The 22049-nt window shown below is 39.7% G+C and overlaps 1 protein-coding gene across 1 annotated transcript; it reads left to right on the top strand.

Annotated features, from left to right (window-relative positions):
* The first annotated feature begins 7392 nt into the window (after positions 1 to 7392).
* EDNRB (endothelin receptor type B) lies at positions 7393 to 21395 on the top strand. The gene is made up of 8 exons (XM_005148118.4): positions 7393 to 7675; positions 7873 to 8376; positions 15855 to 15967; positions 16114 to 16318; positions 16646 to 16795; positions 17495 to 17628; positions 18187 to 18295; positions 19797 to 21395. The coding sequence occupies exons 2-8, from the start codon at positions 7927 to 7929 to the stop codon at positions 19926 to 19928; spliced, it is 1293 nt and encodes a 430-aa protein (XP_005148175.3). The 5' UTR covers positions 7393 to 7675; positions 7873 to 7926; the 3' UTR covers positions 19929 to 21395.
* The last annotated feature ends 654 nt before the right edge of the window (positions 21396 to 22049 follow it).

The raw sequence follows: 22049 nt of genomic DNA, 5'->3' as shown, positions 1-22049 counted from the left end.
ATGCTGTTAGCCTGTGAATCTGGGAATCTGGAGGTTTCTCTGGGCCTTGTAATACATTCATGTAATATTCAGATGCTTTGAAACAGGAGAACTGAAGAAGAAATCAGAAGGTTGCTCAGAGAAGAAACAGTATTCTGTGGCTGTGGTTTCCAGCAAAGTTCAAGTTCTTCTATGGAGATGAGTTCAAGGCTACAGAAAGTACATGAGATGTTATAGGAAGAGATATACCAAAAGCAGTAATTAAATGCCTGGATGAAAAAGCCAAAAAGTTCAGGGAAATGTGAAGTAAGTAGCTTTAGACAACAGTTAACAAAGGAAAAAGAATAGAGCAGAACCTAGAAGACTACTTTTGCACCTCTTGCAGGTTAGAGAAAAATGAAGTTTACACTGAGGTAGCACCATAGTAGGGAAGTTTACTTGGAAAAAAAATAATGTCAGTGGCAGAAATTCTCTAGCCTAAAAAAGTAGTGGGTGTAGTTGTAAGGAGTTCACTTCTGACTAATATTGGGGAGAATATGATTTTGCTTGCCTGAAAGCTTAAGAGAAAGAGATATAGGTACTCTTCTCTAGCAAGTACTCTTCTCTAGCAAAGCAAAGAAAGAAGGAAGGGTCATGAAGGTGAGGTCATGGAAAAATGATACATAAAGGTCAAGGATGGGAGAGAACTAAAAACAAGTTAGAGAGAACTTTTCCCTGGAGAAATCAAAATGTATTTTTGAGCAGGAAGTAGCTTTGGAGAGTTCCTCTTGAAACAAGAATACTCCGTTTCCTGAAGATAAAAAAACATATTGCTGCTAGGAGCAAAGAGGTCCACTTCAGAGAATGGTGGCTTGATCTGAGAACAAATATGTGACCAGGCTACTACAGCATCTACAGGGGCTTTTTGTAGATGTATAGACTCAAGAATAAGCAAGGTGATATTCTGCTAAAGGCTGCAAGTGCAGTGAGTGTCGTGGAGCACAGGTCTGTGCAAGCTGGGAACAAGAGCTCTTGGCCACAGTACAAAAGCAAGATGAACTACTGGAGAGACTCCAGCAAAGGGACACAAATATAATTAAGTGATTGGGGCAATTCTCTTATGAGGACTGGTTGAGAGAGCTGGGGCTGTTTATCCTGGCAAAGAGAAGGTTCATGAGTGATCTTGTTAAGGTATATAAATATCTGAAAGGAGGGTGTAAAGTGGATGGAACCAGTCTCTTTCCAGTGGTTTCCAGGGACATGACAAGAGGTAATGGGCACAAACTGAAACACAGGAGATACTGTCTGAATGTCAGGAAACACTTTTTTTACTGTGAATGTGACGGAGCACTGGCACAGGTTGCCACAGAGGTTTTGGAGTCTCCATCCTTGGGGGTGTACAGAAGCTGTCTGGACACAGTTCTCTGCAGCCAGCTGTAGGTAGCCCTGCTTGAGCAGGAGAGTTGGCCTATATGATCTCCAGAATTCTCTTCCAACTTCAATCATTATGTGATTCTGTAAAGAGAAGTGATGATAGCACCTGTGGCTTTCAAACCTACTGAAGGATCTTCTTGACTGAAGCATCAGAGACAGCAGGAGAAGCTGTCACACAAAATCACAACATTTAGAAACCAAAGCGGGTTACAGAAAACCAAACCAAAACAACTCCAATGCACCTGGGAGAAGAAAGTACAGCAAGTTCAAGAAGATCCCATTGTATAGCAACAGTGGTCTGTCTTTCATGGAGGACTTGAAGTTTGCAAGTCAATACCTGTATGGGTTATGTTAATGGATTATTTTAATAGTGACTGTGCACCTGAGCAGAAGAACTCACTCTGACCTTTAAACCCAGATTCCTCAGTGGGAAAAAATAACGTAAAACATGTCAGGAATGTTTTGAAGCCAGAATCATCTTGGTAATGTAAATAACAAAGTCGGATTTTGAGGCTTCTTCTGGAGGCCACCCTCTAAAACGAAAATAGCATCTCAAGACAGAATTCCTGTTTTCCCTCAGCTGATAACATATGATCTGCTAGCATTAAATATAGATGCATGCAAAACTGATATTCCCAGTTTGAGCCATATGAAGGGAAAAGTTGTGTTACTCCATGACCACATTTTTTAATTGGTGGAGACTAGATTTTGCTGCAAAACGTAAAAGATAACAATAACACATACCTGTTTTCAACATATTAAGGACTGTATTTGATGAGGTGTTGAAAAGACATGCATCTTTAGTAACTACAGATTGTCTGTGTAGAATACAAATGCTGTGTAGAGTACAAATCTTTCAGCAGTCCCTTGAAAAATATACTTAAAGTAGCCATCTCAGTGAGCAGCTACACCAATTTGAAAAACTGTGGTTTCAGGTCAATAGATCTGGAACTCCCAAATACCTCTCACCAAAAATGTGATGTCTAGGAGGACCCATGTCATCTTCATGTCATCTTTTCTGCTGATCTGCAGAAAAGAGTGTGCTCTGACCTGCTCCACATTGTGATCAGAGGAGCTACCCAGCTATTTCCATGGTCAACAACCAAAACTGAGAAAATGGCCAAGCACTGGCTTTCATTCACAGTCCAACTTTTTTTTTTTTAAATAAAAGTGAAGTGCTTCTTCAAAGGTCTGGACTGCAAGGGCCTATTTGCATATGTGAGATATTTTGATGTCTTGTAAGAGAAAAACATATCATCCAAGGATGTAAATCTGTAGAAAGCTTTTACTAGGTTACTGTGGCCATTTGAATAGCTTTCAGTCATCCACATAAGCAGTACTTACCTCCTGAGGTATATGACATCTGAATACTATTTCTTACTTATTTCCCTGGGTGAATAATTATTGCATTCTGTCAGTGTAGTCTGGTAAAAGTCATAAAATGATGGAATCATTTAGGTTGGAAAAGACCTTTAAGATCAAGTCCCTCTCAAGGGAGCAACTCCCTCACTAGAAGTGGAAGTGTCTCCTTCTCCAGCCCAAGCAGGGGATCCTAGAGATTTAGTAGCTAGGCAGCCATATTACTGCCCAGAAAAAGCCCCAGTGTTTTGTGTTGAGAACCAGGTCTCATCACCACCACTTCGGACTGACCCCACAGTAATAGATTTGATTTGGAGATAGCTGGAACCAACCTAAACAGAACCAAGTGTGAAGCAAACAAGGAGCCTGTGGACAGCCAGGTGTCTTGCACACGTCATCTCTCCTTAGCCCTCTGATATTTCACAGTATAGATTTCTTTATACTAGTGATTTTTTCAACTGAATGGTTTTACAGGTGCAGTTTAGAGTCAGTAGGTGGTGGTGGGTTCATCCTACACAGATGAACACTGAGGTTGTATTACATGGGCACACCTGCAGAAAAGCATGGACAAGTGCATAAATGCACCTCTTTTTAAGGTCAGACATTTTGTCTGGAAATGAATTTAATTCAGACTTGAAAGGCTCACCTGTAGTGATTCCTGTACAAAAACATAAACAATGTATGGTCAGTTATCACCTCCTTTGTAAAAGTGCAGACATTTTCCAGCAGCTGCAAAAGGTCCTATTTTTTAAATCAACTGATCTTATCTAGGTTTGCTGGGAGGTTCTGACCCAACTCCTACTGCAACTGGAATTTGAAAACAAACTGGGTCACCTTTATTCTATTGGGGTGGCATAGAAAAACATGTCTTTAATTTCTGTGCAATCCAGAAATGCTGCTCTTTCAAACCTGCAGCTACATTCCCAAACCTATTTCAGCAGCTTTTCCTTAATGGACAGCGATTCAGTGTATTTTATGCCTCAAGTTAGATACATGCTGCTATATTAATTTTAGAACTTTAATTTACCTTGCAATTTCCTTTGCTGATGCTGAATAGGAAGGTTGAGAGGACTAAGTTTTACTAACTGGCATATTATTTTAAATCTTCAAGTTAGACAGGAAAATAAAATTTCAGTTAACAGCCAGCCTAATGTAAAGACTTGAACTTCATTCTGTATAAAACCCTTGAACTCATATTAATAAGGAGTATAAGAAACAAATTTCTTCTTAGTACACATCTGATTGTCTTTCATTGTTTCCCATCTTGCTGTTTTAAGATAAAATATGAAATCATTTACAATGTACACTACATTAAAACAGGTATCTGCACACAAATTTCATATTTAATTTGTGATATCTACTGTTAATGTTTTATTGTAACCTTTTATGATAAAATACTTGTTGTTCCACTCTTTCAAGAATTGGGTTAAGGTAAATATGCTGCGGTTGACAGCCAACACTATAATTTATAGAAGTTGCTTAGCTATGTAGAAGAAGACACAAGGCATAGATACACATCACACTAAAAAGAATCTAATATTTTTTGCATAAATTTAGACTAAGGGGAAAAAATGAGGCAGATAATGTCACTCTTCTGTACCATCTGCCCACTACATAAACATGTGCAGCTACAAAACTGCAACATCCTAATTTCTTGATTTCTCAAAGTACATTTACTCCTTTAAAATTGCTGTTGTTAATGTTTCTGTGTTAACTTATAAAACACAGAAAACTATTTTCTGACTTTAATTGACCTCCTGCATCTAATGTGTGGCTTACACTGAGACAGCTATTCTTTCTATTCATCCCAGACTTGCCCCAGTTAGTAGGCAAATTTCCACCAGACTCAGTGAAAAGAAAAGCAGGTCTGATGGGGCAGATTTCCAAGGCTACTTAATTACTGAACAACATAAACAGAAAGTGAATGAAATTTGCAAAAGTACCTGCAAGCTCATGACAAAATTCCCATGGATTCAATGAGTATAACGACTTAAAATATACAGTTCTGTGGTGTGTCTCATAAGCTTGTTAATGAAAGGGTTTTCTGGTGCTGTAATGGTGACCACTTACCATGATTTATACTACATGGAACAGAATAATCTTTAAAGTCATTCTGGTGGTGATTACAAGTTATTCAGTCTATTTGCTTTACTCTCCCAATTAAAAAAAAAAAAAAAAGATAAAAATACTCAGAGAATTAGCAAGTATAGATGGAAATGTTGCATCTGACTTGTAATTAAAATAGTGACTGGCTGTAGTTCATATAATTGTCAACAGCCTGTGGGATGGAATGCACTGAAAGTGCAGAATATAATGAAATGAGTGTCACACAGTCTGGAGGACCTTTTAGGTGGTGGCCCAGCTTTCTCTGTTTTGTACAAACATGAGCTTTCCATAGGACAAGGGGTGTTTCTTCCTTCTAGGAAAAAAAAAAATAAAATAGCAGCAGTTTGCATAATCTTATATAATGAATTCCATACAGTTCAGTATGGAATTAATTTCATAGCGTAACTAGTAGAGGTCACTTAACGGGCACCGGTCTATTATATTTACAGATTATTTTTTCTTGTTGCAATCTAGATTAACCCTGTTAGTTGCTTCTTCATTTAAGCTACAGTTAAGTTGCCAAGATGTCCACTGTGGTCTCAGTGTTTAATATCTTCATCCTTGAATAAAATTCTGTAAAACTGTGCTTGCCTTTACTTTTTCATTAATTAAAGCAGACTTGGACCACAGCATTGAATTTCTCAAATATTCTAATCTTTGAAAAAACAGAGTAGAAACAAAAAGAGTGGTAAACTTAGTTACAGCCAGAAACAGCTCCGGTGCATTGTCACAGAGACCTATTTTGTGCAGTATTACAGAGTAATGTGCTTTAGGTAGCAGCAGCTGTACTGAGTTCTGTATACATTATTACTAGAAATTTCTTAAACTAAGTTGCTATTACTAAAACTTCTGAAGCTGAAGTAAGTGGCAGCAATGGTGGTGCTACCAAAGAGCAGCAAACATATTTCACGGAGTTACGTTAACAAAAATGTTAGCAAATAAATCAGTGTAGCTGCAATCTATTTCTTGTTGGTCAAGAGCAGCTCAGAAGCCTTTGAGGCTTAACAAGAACCTTGCAAGTAAAAGGAATGTTAATGCTATGTTAATGGTAAAAGTTAATGCAAAGATTCTCTAGTAAAAGTCAATACTGCATTTAGCAAAACATTGTTCATTTATGGGTGACTGAATTGGAAATTGAGAAAATGCAGAAGTGAAAACTGAAAAGGCTATGGTTAAGTTCCCAAGGCTCAGAATATTATAGGGTTTATTCTATGTTCACGTTTCTGTCACTGGGAGAGGAATCAGCCCCAGTGCTGCAAAGCGAATCCAGCTGCAAAGCACAGTCTGAAAAAGCCTGAACCTGAAAAGACCAGTATTCCAGCTGGAGTGCAATCCCAGTTTAGAAGTGACTCTAGTGCCTTTATTTCACAAGTACTGTAATATAAAATGTGGGAGAAAAATGAGTGTGCCAGCTTAATTAAGAAAATTAAGAATTCAAAAATAAAAATAAAAAAAATAAAAATTGGAAAGAGGCTCAATACAGCAGGCTTTTAAATGAAGATGGACATGTGAAAAGGAAGCTAAATGAGGATGGGAAAATGCTGTCTGCTACATTAGCTCAAGAAGGTGTTAGCAGGAAATGCTGTAAAGATGAGAGACCAGCAATTTTTGAAAGAAACATTTGGTTCTCTGTGTTTTCCCCTACAAGTATGGTAATAATTTAGGTGACTTCTGTATTGAAGCATTTATACATTCATGTTCTGAATATGATTTAGCTTCCAGCATGATTTAAAGAAAAACAGAACAAACAAAAAAAAAAGGTATGTAAGGATGCTGGAAACCACCTTTAAATTCAGCTCTTTCTAGTTAGAAGTGCAATTGTTTCCAACATTCAGAGGCTGTTTGTAGTCTCCATAAAATCCTGTACTAATCTCTTCACTCTTACGCTTCACTGAAGGGCGCAAGGACTGGAACGAGCTCGAGATCAGATGCGTTGCCATGGCAGTCCAAAGCGGCAGCTTCAGAACAGTCAAAATACTGTTTCTAACATAAGAAGAATATAAAAGTACCCCGGTTTGTAAAGCTCTTTAAAGCGTTAAACACGTAGGAGTTGCACAAGCAGCATATGTGCCATTGTGGATGTCTGAGTGAGGGCTGTCTGCAGAGCAGAATAAAACGCGAGTGTGAACACCTTACCCAGCTACTGGGAATGAGCGCTCCAGAGGACAAGGGGGAAAAGCCCTCTTCCTCTCCCGCAGGCGTCCTCTAACAATGCCAAAGCCCCTTCTAACAGTCCTTTCTGATTTAAAACACTCTAAACCCGCAAAATTACTTCATTGGGTTGCCACAGCTAACTTAGCACAAGACGGGGCCGGCGGGCTGCAAAAGGGCAGGTCGCAGTGCAGACCCAACAGGTACCGAGGCAGCGATCACTTCAGCCGAGGGGCTACCGACAGTTCAGCGGGGCGGAGCGGCGGGGCCTGCCGGCGGGCGGAGGGGCTGGGCTGGTCTCCGCGGGGCGGGAGGACGGGGAGGGCGGAGGCTGCGGGTGGGGTCTGGCAGTGACTGATGGGCCAGATGCTGTTGAATGTTTTAGAAAAAGGGGGGTGCCCTGCCCCGCTGGCGCGACTTTAGCCAAGGGAGTTGGTGCGCGGCTGACGGCCGCCGGGTCTTGCCACAAGCCCTATCCTTCCCGGCCCCGTGTCCCGGGGTGCTTGCCCATCGCCGGAGAGCGGTGTCAGCCGGCCCCGGTGACACGGAGAGGAGCAGGCAGCCACAGCCTGGGGCAAGGCAGCCGGCGGGGCGCGTCTCCTTCGCCCAGCAGGCAGAGTCCCGGAGGCGGCGGGCGGGCAGGATCGGTTCCGCTCCGCTCAGCGAGGTGAGGAGGAGAGGAGCGGGTGGCAGAGGGCGGCGGCGCCGAGCAGGTCTCCTGCTGGAGGGGGCTTCTCGCCCCAGCGCAGCCCCGCCGCCAGTCCCCGCCCGGTAGCAGGCAGCGCCCCGGCTCCGTCCCCGAGTGTCGGCGCTCCTGGGCTCGCTGTCCCTGCGGCTGACGCCCGGTCCCCTCTCTCCGCGCAGGTCGGCGCTGACGCCGGCGGTCGCCCGGCAGGGGATCAGCCGTGCCGCAGCGCCATGCCCGCTACCCGGCCGTGGCGGCTGCCCGCCCTCCTCCTGCTCCTGCTCCTCGGCTGCCGCGCCGCCGCCGAGGGCGGCGGGTCCGTGCGCTCGCCAGGCCCGGGCGGGCAGAGCCCGACGGCCGAGACCCCTGCGGTGAGGGGCGCCGAGATTAATGCCTCCCGCCCGGCCGCGCTGCCTAGGGGTGGGGGGGCGGCTGGCGGACGGCCGCGTTCGGCCTCGCCCCCCATGTGCACCGGTCAGACGGAGGTTAAGGAGACTTTCAAGTACATCAACACGGTGGTGTCCTGCCTTGTCTTCGTACTGGGCATCATCGGCAATTCCACGCTGCTGCGGATCATCTACAAGAACAAGTGCATGAGGAACGGCCCCAACATCCTCATCGCCAGCCTGGCTCTAGGCGACCTACTCCACATCATCATTGACATTCCTATCAACGTCTACAAGGTGAGGGGGGAGCGGGGGGTGGGTCCGGACCTGTTCGTGTTGCTTCCCGGCAGATACCGGGCACCGCACCGGGAGCCGAGGGCAGATGCGCCTCTTCTCTGGCTGGGAAGCCTTCGTGACTTCACCTCATGCCAAAAAGCTGATGACGGAGGGTGGTGTGGTCAGATGTTGTCCCAAACGGCACCCTCTCTTGAGCCCCTGGCCAGGCTCTGCAAGTCACCTGGAGACAGGTGCTGTCCCGGGGATAAAGGTGATGAATGCAGTAGGTAAATGCGCGAAGGATTCGTTGCTTCCCTCCTTTCTCCCGAGGAATGGAGGGGAGGGCACAGAAGATTCCTCTGAGTATCGCTCGGTCCCTGCTGCTCAGCTTGGGCATGCTTAGTCGTAATACTTAACTTGGGTCCCTACGGTCGCTGTTGGCATGGGGCCTTTATTCAGGAGCTACAAAGATCATTCAACAGAGCGAAATGCATTAGTTCTATATGTCCCACCGCTGTGAAGCGTGATGCTCTCCTGAGCTGAGAGCCCGTTCCTCCGTTCGCAGCATGGACAGCTGAGAGGGAGTGAGCCACAACTGCCCTTGCCCCTTGGTTACTCTGACCTTTGGAGTGGTGAGACTTGCCACAGAAGAACAACCTCTGTCTTGTCTACCCAGCTTGTGCAGTCCATATTTCCTTAAGAACAGTTGAATCCAGCCTCTGGTTAGGATCACCCTCTTAGGAGGGATGCTGCAAATAACGAGGCACCTTCTGCCGTGAAAGTTTACAGTCTGAGTCCTTATCAGTTACTGTTTGAAGTGAACATGAGAACCTTCACCTGTCATCTCCTCATTCATATGCATGTGTTTAATCTCTGGGGTTTGTTACTTTTAGCTCTGGAAAAAATATGTTGAAGGGAGTGGGTTTGAATTTAGGCTTCTTTATCCCTAGTGGTTGCTCTCAGAAGCTGCTGCAATGATAGAATCCTGTATCTTTATCCTTTTAAAGTATTGGAGTATTGCAAAGCAGGGAACATCAAAACTATTAAATTCACCAGCCAGATAATTTGGATTAGACGACAGTTTCTTCAGTTTCAGTGTTTTCTATGCTACATATTTATCATAGTCCTTTGTGAGAAGTGTGGACTCATCTGAGAGTGAAATTTATGAAATTCATATGAAAAATATGAGAAGTATTTTCTTTAAGCTGTTTTTAAAAATGCCTTTTTGTAAGCAAAAGGTATTGAACAAAAAAGATTTTTCATCTGTTCTCAGTTAAGTCCAACTGATTGATTCAATGACAATTGCTCAGTACAAGACTTTGCAATCTCAGTGACACTATTTCAAAATTAAATTAATCATAGCATGCAATGATATATCACTGTGCTTATCTTAATTTCATGTTATCAAGTGTATCATTCTGAGTAGGTAGGTTGGAGGGGGAGGAATAAGCCATCAGATTGCAAACTGATAAATATGCTACGAGTTGGATATTTATTGTGCTATTGATAATGCTAACAGCTAAGTGATAGCTCTCAGATGCTAAATCTCCCACGCTGCTGCTCATCTTAAATGAAGATCCCATATTAAATTTGTATTATCCCTTACAATAGTGAGTGAAATATTTGCTTTTTTAAAATAAGACTTTTGAATAGATGTGAGTTACAAATAAACCAAACACTTCCCACCTTCCCCAACATTAGACATTGTGGTTTTTAATAAAAAAGAAGAGTTTGTGTGTGGTTTGAGTTAATAACTTTTTATCCACTCTACATCCCATTTAATTCCACCCTCAGAGCACTGTTATGAGAGAGGATACAGTAGTGCAATGCAAAGCTGGCTATGATCACCCAGCAGCAGGGGAAGAATAATTGTTTGTAAGTCAACTATACTAAACAGTTGTAACTTGCAATTTGAAACATTTTAAAACTGGATGAACCAAATCTTCAAAATAGCCACCAGATTCTCAGATAGCAGCTGTGTGAAAGAGGGAGAGAATTCCTCATGTTAGTAAAATGTCAGCAGTTTACTCAACAACACTTGTAGTAGAAAGTGTGAAAGTGTCTGTGAATGCTTTCCAGACAGATACATATGAGAGACCACAGAATTCTCACTTGGAGAAGCATTTTGTTAGCTATTTAAAGTGATAACTTCAAAAGATGTCCCTGTGACTATTTAAGTGAATATGTGAGTAGCTGAAAAAACATAACAAATGAAAATTTACATCTCTTGTATTGTGGGGCTCTAAAGAAAAGCAGGTGTTAGCCAGATTGTGAGGCACCTGCAATCTAATATGTATTAAATGTTAAGAAAAGTCTTGAGACAATCTTTATGCAGTACAGAATGCTGTGGCAGTGTGGAAGCTTTGCAAGATTGCTACTAATTGGATATGAAGGTGGTCCTATGCCTAGTCAACTGCTTCAGTAAACAGACTTAAGTAAGCGTGTTTTTGTTAATTTGAGACAGCAATTAAAAGTGTGGACATAAGGAGCAGAAGGATAGAGTAGGTGGTTGGTGAACTTTTTATGTCCTCCTCTGCACTTAATCTTTGGAAAACAAGACAGTGGCAGCTTGTATACCTGACGGTACAGATCTGCGATTCTGGAAGGCTTATGCTCTTTTTCCCAGGTCAGTAAAGTTGGTAACTCCTACATGTGAAACACTAAAATAACATAAGGATTGGAAATTCCAAACTTACATTAGCTCTGCCCCTCATGCATGTATGCGTAATGAGATAAGAACATAGACTTTAAAAAGCTGTAATCAAATAATATAATAATATGCTTTTTCTTCTGATATATAGACTGTATTTCTTTCACTTTGTAATATTTATCTCTTTTATTAAGTCCAATTTATTGTCATATTCCAGTGGATTTTTAACAGGGGAACAATCTATCCTTTGTACACTTTTGTGTGGCTTTCTGAACTCTATCAATTGCTATGACACAGATGACTGAGGAAGCATATCTGCCTGGAAATGCTGTCACAGCTTCCTTTAGCTCAGAGTATACTGCAAGAGCAGAGGAAAAAAAGAAGAACCAGGGAAGGAATAAAACCTTGTCTTTATCCAAGGCAATGAGCAAAGGCCAAAGTAAATGGCCTTGATTTTATCTTTTTTTATTTATTTTTTTTTTATTAAGGCAATGTTTTTTTTCCCCCCCCCCCCCCCCCCCCCCAGTAATGTATTTTAGGGATTACCTAAAAAATACTGTTAACATAAAGCATTATTAAGCACTGGAAATATAAGAAAGACTAGATCAGGGACTACATATTCCCCAAAGGTGTGAACAGGCCCCTTTTTTAATCCAGCTGTGCTCTAAAAAGGGTGAGATTCATATGGAAATGGCTTTGTTGATGACTTCACTAGCTTGTAATTCAAGTACCTATAGGGCATGCATCATGATAAATTTCCAAGAAAGTCAAGGTGCTTATCTTCAGAAAACGTTGTTACTACTCCATATGACAACTCTTGGCCACTGGTTCTTCTGATGTTAAAGATAACAGCCATTTTATGAGGAGAAATGTATTATTTCCTTTCTGTCAACATCTGAACTACTTACTTGAGGTCTTGCAAAGTTCATCTCAGAAATCCTTACATAAAATATATTGATCTCTTGCCATGTTAAACTAGAAATCTGTTTTGCTTAGGATCCTTTTATGGTCAACAAGTGCAGCATACAGGCACTTAAGACGACAAGAATTGTCCAGAGGAGGAATCTGTCTAGACTTCACAGGCAATGGGGGGTAACTTTGTTCTGTAGTTAGATGGGAGCAATCTATTCTGAAGTCCAATCAATGAAGTAGTGCAAATGTCACTATGCTGTTAAAAGTACACATATATAGTTTTCATTATGGATCTCCAAACTCAAACATGTCAGTTGGTGTCAGTACAGATTTGTAAATCTATTTTTTTTTATTACATGTACATTTGCTGTGTATAAATTCTGTTAAAAGATGCATGTGACAATTTTCTAAACAAGTTTTCACCTTATTTGGGTTGTTGGGTTTTTTTTCTGTCCTGTGTTTATGCTTCCCAGTCTGACAGCAGTATGGCTGTCTTAATGCTTATTTTTGTTGCAGTCCTATAACTCTGATTGTGAAATTACAAAATTATTTTTATCTCAGCAACACATTTTGAGTTTTTTTCAATTTTCAGTAATTTTCAGTATGTCTGTATGCTATTACTTTATCTTAATTAAGCACTTCAAAAAGAAGTCTGAAGCGGAAGTTACTAATTAAAAACACAGGTTAACACTTCTATTGTAAAATATTCTCAGCTTAACTAGAAAATGTATTTTCTCATCTAGAGTGAATATCCCCACCCTGACATCATAATTATTGTTAAATACTAATCAGTTTTGTAAAGTCTGACTTATCCCTGACTATAAGCTTGATTTCCTGGGCAAATTTCCTGTTTGGAAAAATGCTTGCTCCTATGATATGCTAAAAAATACTTTATCTGCATGATCTCCACATCTCAAAAAGTATCAAGTGAAAATCTGCCAGTCATTTCACAGATACATGGAAAAAATGTTGCTTGTGCACTGGGTGTACAGTTGCATGTCTGATTTCCTGTGGAACGATGCATTCATGAAGATTGAGTCTTCTTACCCTGTGAACTAGGCTTGCTGTGAACACACAGCTAGGAGGAAATAGGTATTCCTGCTCTGTTTTGCATGCATTCATTGCTCAGCACTAGGACACTGGTGTAAGTAAGTGCACACTTTACTACTTCATGTCTGACTGTAGCAAGTCAACAGTTGTTGAATGGAGCCGTGGCATCAGCCTTGTGGCTAGTGGCCACAGCAGCTGAGAGCTGTTGAAAGAAGCGTATTGTGCTCCTATGTTGGCATATTGTGGCAGCAGATTATGAATATCTTTTTGTTCTTGCACAACCAAGAGGAAGCAGGTCAGGAATTGTAATTCACAGGTGTGTCTCTGAGTCACACCATCTCTTGGGGCTTCTTTCATAGCTGTGCAGCTTTCACATCAGTTTATGCTTAGATCTGTGTCTGATCTGAGAAAAGCGTTGGCTATAAGAGTGCATCAGAGGTATTGCTTCTTTTAAGCACGATTTCACTTCATTCTGCAGTGTATTCCCTTTCTCTTTGTTCTATTTCATTTCATCTTCAGCACATCTCTGTGGCTTAGGAGTTAAAACTTCACCCACATAAAATAAGTTACTGTAAAACACTGGAAAAGGTCACTCAGAATACAGCCAGTGGTAAACTTCTCTTGGCATTTTACTAATGAAAACGCAACATTATTTTTTTCTTTGCTGCCACTTGGCAGTATCTCATGGCTCTAAGTCATTTGTAAAGTGGCACTCTTTGTACAGATACACTGTTATAAATTATATGAAAACAGTTTTACCCATGCAAAATTGCATTAGGCTGCATCTGTACTTCACTAGGAATAATCATGGCTCACAAATACGATGCTTCTGAATACAGTGGATTTTCACAGTACTTTAAGGCAGTGTTTTAAGGAGATGGCAATACACGGAACAAACAGAAACAACAAAGAAGCATAGTTCAGCAATTAAAACATTCTGATTTTTCCCGTTTTACTTTCTTAACATTTTCAAGCTTTTGCTGCAAAGCGTATCATTAACTGCTTGCAATACCATGATAGAGAGACTTGTGACTCATGCATTAAAATGCTCAAGTATCACAATACATCAGCTGCAAGAGATAATGGAGATGTCTTTTCCAATCCAATGCAGGCAGCTGTGTGTCCATTCTGTTCCTGATTTAAGCTAGCTGAATGCAAGTAATATTTTGATGTTATGTTAAACCCAAGCTAATGCACCCTTTCTCTCAGTTGACCACATTCACTCATGCACAGCCCTATGCTAATCCAGCCATATGGCTTCCAGACTGGAGCTGGCTCAAATCCAGTCAGCTTGGAGCACAGGTGTGACTATCTGCACCTGAGAGATAAGCACTAGTTCAGGGAAATCTCCAACATGTGGCTGAACTGTTGTGATTTTAGGGAAGAGAGACAAGGGAGTGTCTTGGCATGTACACCAGCTAGTTGTGGCTGAAAGTCTTCAACAGAATGTGCCAACAGAAATTTGACCAAAGGTCTTAATTTCAGCTCAATAAAGAAAAAAATACATTTTGATTCTGAAATGCTTTCTTAATGAGTCATCTCTGGTTTAATATGTACACATGTACAATATACAACAGATACTATAAACAAGTATAAAATGTACTTGCTACCAAGTCATTGATTTCTATAGCAATTACGTGTGGTACGCTGGAGGCTCACTGCCTGACTATAAATTAGATGAGTCCAGGTGTCATAAGATAATGTAAAGCGTACATTTAGAACACCTGTAATGATTCACATAGCAATTTTAATAGCAGTTTGTTGCTATCACCCTCTTATACCAATTCAGAAGTCTTAGGGAGAGGCTTTACTGAAAATACTTTAATTACAGATTGAGTTATTTTTCCCACATCACATAAATAAAAAGATATTGTATGATTATTACAACCTCATCCGTACTTCCTCTGCTTTATTACTTTCCATAAAATTCTCAAGAAATATAAATCCCTAGAATTTATATTTCTGCTTCATTTCTGTGGAAGCATTATACTCTTTGTCTTACTTGAGTAGATCATTGAAGAAATAGAAGGTCCCATGTCGGCATATGACTAAATCAGATTTTGAAAGGTATTCTGGTATCTAGAAATACTGGTGGGCATTTTATTGGGATTTCCAAAAGTACATTGTCATGAAGTGTACTTATCTTTCTTCATGTTAAAATAAAATATTTAAGTTATTACCAGGGCTCTTAAAACCTGTTGACGGTGTAATTGTTTCTTCTGGGATGCATGTGTATGTGTGCTAAAGGAATTTGCTGAACCAAGTCAGTGTGAGCAGGCAACTCTGTGGCCATCAATCTTCACTCACTTTGGTCCCCAGCAGAATCTATACAGTATGATGACCTATTTCTTCTTATAGTACATCGGTATTAAACATCTGAGGAGCCCTGAGCCAAGGGAAAAATTCTGCAATCTCTTTTTGGGGTAGTTATAATTCTTCTTTCTTCTTCTTTTCCATATTTTAGCTTTCTAAGAAGTCTGAGGAGACCTGAGCCAAGGGAGAGATTTTGCCATCATCTTTTGGATAGTTGTTGTTCTTTCCTCTCCTTTTCCATTTTATAGCCCACAATCTGCAACAGATCCAAAAGACCTCGTTTGAACAAAGTTACAAAAAACAGAAATGGCCTTAGATGATGTTAACTAATTACAGAAAATCAGAACATTTACTTTTATATTTAATGATTGTGACTATTTCTTGGCATGACCTCTGTTCTAAGGAGTCTGGCTAGTTTTTAGGACACACACATTGGAAACTCCCTTGTGAAAACGCACTTCTTGACTAAGTTTTACACGGCAGAAAAGAAAAACAGTCAAAACAAAGGTCTATGTTTCAGCTTTAGGAATTAGTTTTAAAAAACAGTTTATTTCTAACTGTTTTCTTTTCACAGCTACTTGCAGAGGACTGGCCCTTTGGTGTTGAAATGTGCAAATTAGTACCCTTCATTCAAAAGGCATCAGTGGGAATCACAGTGCTGAGTTTGTGTGCCCTCAGTATAGACAGGTGAGACCCGTTTTTCATCATACTCTCTTAATTGCTTCTCAATATGGGCTCAAATTTGTTTTTCTACTTTGCATGCATAAGTGGGGTTGCCAGTTAAACCAGGTGGGTTTTCTTATATTGTTTGCAAATGCGTGCTGTTGCTTCAGGTACCGAGCAGTTGCTTCTTGGAGTCGCATTAAAGGAATTGGAGTGCCAAAGTGGACTGCTGTTGAAATTGTACTGATCTGGGTTTTGTCGGTGATACTGGCTGTTCCAGAAGCTATTGCATTTGACATGATTACGATGGAGTACAGAGGAAAGGATCTTAGGATCTGCCTACTTCACCCCACACAGAAAACATCCTTTATGATGGTAAGATGCTGACATTTACAAAATCTCCAGAACAGTTCCTTCTATCTTCTTAGCATTGCGTGAACTGTAATTTGTACAAGTGTAGGTGAATATAATGTTCAAATGAAATACTGACAAATTCCTGAAGTATATTGGTTAAAAGAAGAGCACTCAGAAACTTTTCCTTTTTGTGGGCTTTGGGCACAGTACTTGTCCTGTTTTCTTATCTGTAACCTACACCTTATAGAGGCGCTTTTCTGGACAGACTGATCAGGTAGTTATAGCATACTTTCCAAAATGCTTAGCGTTCAACTCCTAACAATAGCTTTGCTTTTGTTTTCTTTGTAGTTTTACAAGCAAGCTAAAGATTGGTGGCTGTTCAGCTTTTACTTCTGTTTGCCACTGGCTATTACAGCATTTTTCTATACTCTTATGACCTGTGAGATGTTACGAAAGAAAAGTGGGATGCAAATTGCTTTAAATGACCACTTAAAACAGGTAAAAAATTATCCCTGACAACTCTGCTGTCTATAGAGAGGTTAACAATAATACCTTTAATGACTTTACTTTTATATCATTATTCTGTTCCTGTATGATGACTTCAAGATTATTAGTAAGAAGTTTCCTAGTAGTGGTGTTGCTGAGCTGTTATATATATATATATATATTTATTTATATCTATATCAGAGCCCTCAGAAACCTAGGATTTTAACTTTCAATCACAAAACTGGTGGCTTGTGGGTTTTTTTTCTTGTTTGATGTTAATCCTTCAGGTTTTATAGTTTTTATTTCTTCGTAATAGTGGGAGCTGGATATTTTGTAATGAAAACTGAAGTCGTCCTCTAAACCTGTTAACTATTTTGAAGCAATTTCATGCTGAACTATAATGAGGTTAGCAGTATATGTTATCAGGAAAAAAAAGACATGCTCAAATTTAGTCTAAGTTAGTAGTGCACCAGACACAAACATGTTATTACTCATACTTTTAAAAATTGGATATACAGAGAATCAGGGCAAGACATCTAAAACAATAGAAAAGATTGAGTACGCATTCCAAGAGAATAAGGTATTTGATGTTCTTCTAACTCCTGTGTTTTGATAGGGTTTTTATTTTGCTTATTGAACATTGGATATTAAAAGACAACAGCAATCAAGAAACAGAAACTATAACTATTCTGTCCAATTTTCTTTTTTCAGAGACGTGAGGTGGCCAAAACTGTGTTCTGTCTGGTACTTGTTTTTGCCTTGTGTTGGCTCCCACTTCACTTAAGCAGAATATTGAAACTCACTATTTATGATCAGAAAGACCCCAACAGATGTGAACTTTTAAGGTGAGATTGCAGAAATATAATGCCTGTGCACTGATGGCATTTTACATAAGACTTTTTTGGATGTCTTAATTAACTAGGTTACTCCGTGTGTCTGAAATTTTCCCTACTACTTCATCCAGACACTCTTGTTTTGATCCAGTAGCAAAGTCAGAAAACTATGAGGAATCCCCTTGTTTGCCCCGTCTTCCTCCTGATCCCTTTTGGGGCTGTCCTACTGTCTTGTGGCATTATGAGGGTGGAGGGGGAATTTCTATCCCCATTCCCTTTCAACAGAACAGCTAGGATTAAATCTGTGAAGAAAACCTTGTGAATATTTCCTCCACAAGCTATGGTGCTTGGACCTTCTGAAATTACTTTCATGAGAATGATCTTACTGGTTAAACTTAATTATTGAGCACAACTGTTACCTCCATGAGTTAACCCTGTTGATATAACCCCCCTTACTATTACGTTAGCTAGTGTGGGTTGAATGAAGCCGAGTCAGATTTTCATAGTTGCAAACCTCTATTAAGCCTTTTCAGAGAAAATGAGAAGTGTCTCACTTTAATTTCCACACAGCTTTTTTCTTGTGATGGACTACATTGGTATTAACATGGCTTCACTGAATTCCTGCATCAATCCAATAGCTCTGTATTTGGTGAGCAAAAGATTCCAAAACTGCTTTAAGGTAAGAAGCTGGTGAGAGCTGCTCCTCTGGTTAAAAGATGATGTCAGCAGTAAAATTCATTCCTTAGCATGCAAAAGTGTTTTAAATGGTCATTAAATTTCACTTTAAATTTTAACTGGGTTATTGTAGGTGTTCTCTCCCTGTTGAAGCTACATAGAAAGGAATTAAAGATTCATAGAGACAAAAGAGAAAGCAAAAGAGTGGAGTGCATAATAAACCCTTTTGGCACCATGCTAAGCAGTGGTACATCACTTCCTGACACCCAGCTGGCACCCAGCCACTTATAGATCACTGACAAAGCAGACTCAGACTGTGCTGCAGAGATAACTTAGCCATATCCTCTGCAACCCAACAGGGAGAGTGCTGACCCCAGGTTCTCTGGATCCTGATGGAGTGCTTACATCAGTAGGCAGTTAGGTAAGGCAGATGGTGCAAGTATCCACTCGTTCCTTTCCAGTGCCAACATTTTGAGACAGAACTGTTTGTAGTTTTCCGTTGGTTTGCATGAGCAGTCCTGGGCCCTAATTCTTCACACAAGATTTAAGGCTTTGGATCACATGTGGACTGCAGCCCATCTGTCTTTCCACCTTCATGTCCAGATTTTTTATTTTTGTGGCCCCTGATGTCTTCATACACTGTATCAGAGTTATTGCATTGTCTACCACAAATTCTTAAGATTTTTCTTTTTTGCTAGGCATTTAACTATTGGCCACTGCTAGGCTTATTGCCTGGCTGTGTTGCATTCGTTACCGACTATATATTTCCATCAGAAACCAATCAGCTCTACATCTAGTAGCATTAGTGTATTTATTTCCCAAATAATGGGAACATGTTGCAGAGGCTTTACTGTCAGTCTTGTCTTCCCCATCTACATTGCTGGCCCCTGAAAGAGTCACTGGAACTGGGAGCATGTAAGAGATCTCTAGCTTCTTGAGCATGGAAAGAAGTGGATATGCCGGATCCCAGATGGACTTGTAGCACCCAAAGGCCAATCAGTAGCATCAGCAAAAAGTCTGCAGTATATCTAGTAAATGTATAAACTGTGTGTAGGTTTTCACCATTCTCCTATTTGGTTCTCTAAATAGCAATAATAAAAAAATAGCAGCATCTTGCCTAGGAAGTATAGATTAGAGAGCATGCATTTTGCCCAAGAAAAATTGCCAGAGAAAGGACAACAAGGAGTCATAATTTTATTTTCAGATGCATTTAGGAATACAAACTAGACTTGAAGTGGCATGTGTGTGGCCATTATTAATATATGTAACTCAATATAACTATTCCTGCCCTTCAGCACTCAGGTTGCTAATGGAGCATCACAATAGTGATAATTTGAGCAATGTGGAGCTTAACCTTGTTTGTTTGCTGACGTTGTAATCTGAAAATGGCAGCTTGTACTTTTGCCATTTCCTACTGTACCACTAAAGAAGGGCAGCTTTTCAGTGCATTTGCCACATGTGCAAAACAAAATGATGTAAAATGTTTATTCCTTTTATTTTAACAGTCATGCTTGTGTTGCTGGTGCCAGTCCAAAGATCTGTTGTCCCTGGAGGAAAGGCAGTCCTGCCTAAAGTTCAAAGCTAATGATCACGGATATGATAACTTCCGCTCCAGTAACAAGTACAGCTCTTCGTAAAACAAGCATAAAAGATATGTTCTCCTATGTTAATGCTGGTGCCTTTTTAAGTAAAAGTGGCAATTACTTTTAATGAGATGGTAATGTTTAGAAAAATCTAATTTTGTGTTTGCACCGAAAAAGAACATTAAAAGAAATTGCCAAAAATTCTGTCACATTGAAAAACACAGATATTTATAAAATTGTCATTTATGGAAAATGAAGAAAAATGTAGAAAGAACAAGTCATTGTTAGCACTTGAATACTTCTGAATCAGCACTTCCAAATGAAACCCGCTTCCTGTACATTAAACGATCATTTGTATTCACTATAACAGTTGTAGGAACTGAAGTCACAGTAATTACTGAGCAGCATAATGTTAATTGGATCAAAGCCATTATTATATATAACATAGTGTATTATCTTTTATAAAGCAGATTAACCACCATCACTGTTGTGGGGTTTTTTTTAAATAAAACATGAAATATGTTGTAATAGAAGTTGAATGTAAAAAAAGTAGAATTTTATCAGGGATATTTTAGAGATAGTTAACAAAAATATTAAAGGACACAGTTAAATCACAAGTGCATTTCACTCTGATTGTTGTTTTTACCTATTAGGGTTAGAAAGAACCTCCTATGGCCTCTATAAATACCATTCTGTAACCACTGTGCATGTTCATTGCATTTGGCAGCACTCTGGGTATCGTCCATATCACTGTTTCCATATTATTTGTATTTAAAGACAATGGAGGAAAGAAAAATATACCAAAAGTAAAAATTAATACTACTAGAACCATACAGGTGATGGCTGGTATTGGAAATCAGCTATTTTGAACTGAAAAAGAATTGATTGTATCCTGTGTAAACAGTGGGCATTCATGAGAATCATGGTTCTTTACTTGAGATACTTTGCAACAATTTACAACTGTTTTTACAATACAAATACTGTCTTGGGGCAAAATCTTCTGAAAATAGCAGATGCAAAGAAACGTACCCAAGGAAATCAGAGAGCATTTGATCTTCTATTTTCATTTAAATTTAAATCTTCATAAAGAAAATTGTTCACAAACTGTACTTGTAGAGAACAGTACTATGTAGTGCAGTCATCTCTGTAGTTCTGTGTTTATGGGGTTAAGAAGATGTGTGATTAGTTTCTGCTTCTGTAAATAGTTTAGTGAAGCATAAATAATTGTAAAGTATTAAAATATGGGCAGGACCCTGCAAGAAAACAGAAAGGTAAAGATGCCTGTAGTAAACATGATGTGTGTTGCCGGGAGCAATGCATGTTTTGTACATACATGATAGGGCATTCTTTGGCTTTTCATTTCCTATTAATTTGTGACAGATGTCCCCAAAGATTTATTAACATATTTCGTGCACTGAATCATACATTTTTCAACAAAAAAATGTCATATAACATGCTTTTTATAAGAGACATGTTTTCATTAGTCATGGTGTTTTATTGTAATAAAAATATTTATCAAGACTCAGGAATTGTTTTTTTTTAATTTCCAAATTTCACGTGCGAGGATTTTTACTTTTTTTCCCCCAGTTTTTATTAACTGCAGGTTTTTTAATAAAGTGCCTTAAATATGCTCAGGGTGAAAGCAGTTTTCATTAAAATGTTCAGTTGATGTTACCCTTAGATAGGTGTCATCTCATCTGACTTTACGTAGCTACAGCTTCCTTGCAGACAGCTAAAAACAGGAGAGGTGAACCCCATTCCTGGTATTTACCCTGTCAAAAGCTAATAGGGGTATGCTTCTATAATCAAGCTCCAGACCAATGCGCATGCATTTGAGCATGGGCACATATGTGTTTGTGTGTGTGAGTGTGTATGCAAGTGTATATAGAATCATAGTTGTCTACCATTAGGTTGCTCTTACCATATTTCTGCAACACAAACACCCAAGTGCTACAATGCTGAACTTTTATAAATATAAATCTATTTAAAGTTTCATTCTTTACATTTTTACCCAAACTTTCATGGAAACTTACTCATGATAAGCCATGAGTATTGCTTCACTTCACCTTGCCTGCATCTATTTCTGTGAAAAGCATTTCATCTGTTAAGGATGGATAATCAATTAAATACTAAGTTTGATACTGATCAGTATTATTTTCATCAAGTTATGGCATT

The sequence above is a fragment of the Melopsittacus undulatus genome, chromosome 2 (genome assembly GCF_012275295.1).
Source record: "Melopsittacus undulatus isolate bMelUnd1 chromosome 2, bMelUnd1.mat.Z, whole genome shotgun sequence".
NCBI classification, from domain to species: Eukaryota; Metazoa; Chordata; class Aves; order Psittaciformes; family Psittaculidae; genus Melopsittacus; species Melopsittacus undulatus.
The sequence above is the reverse complement of the archived record's forward strand: the minus strand, read 5'-3'. Positions and strand labels throughout refer to the sequence as shown.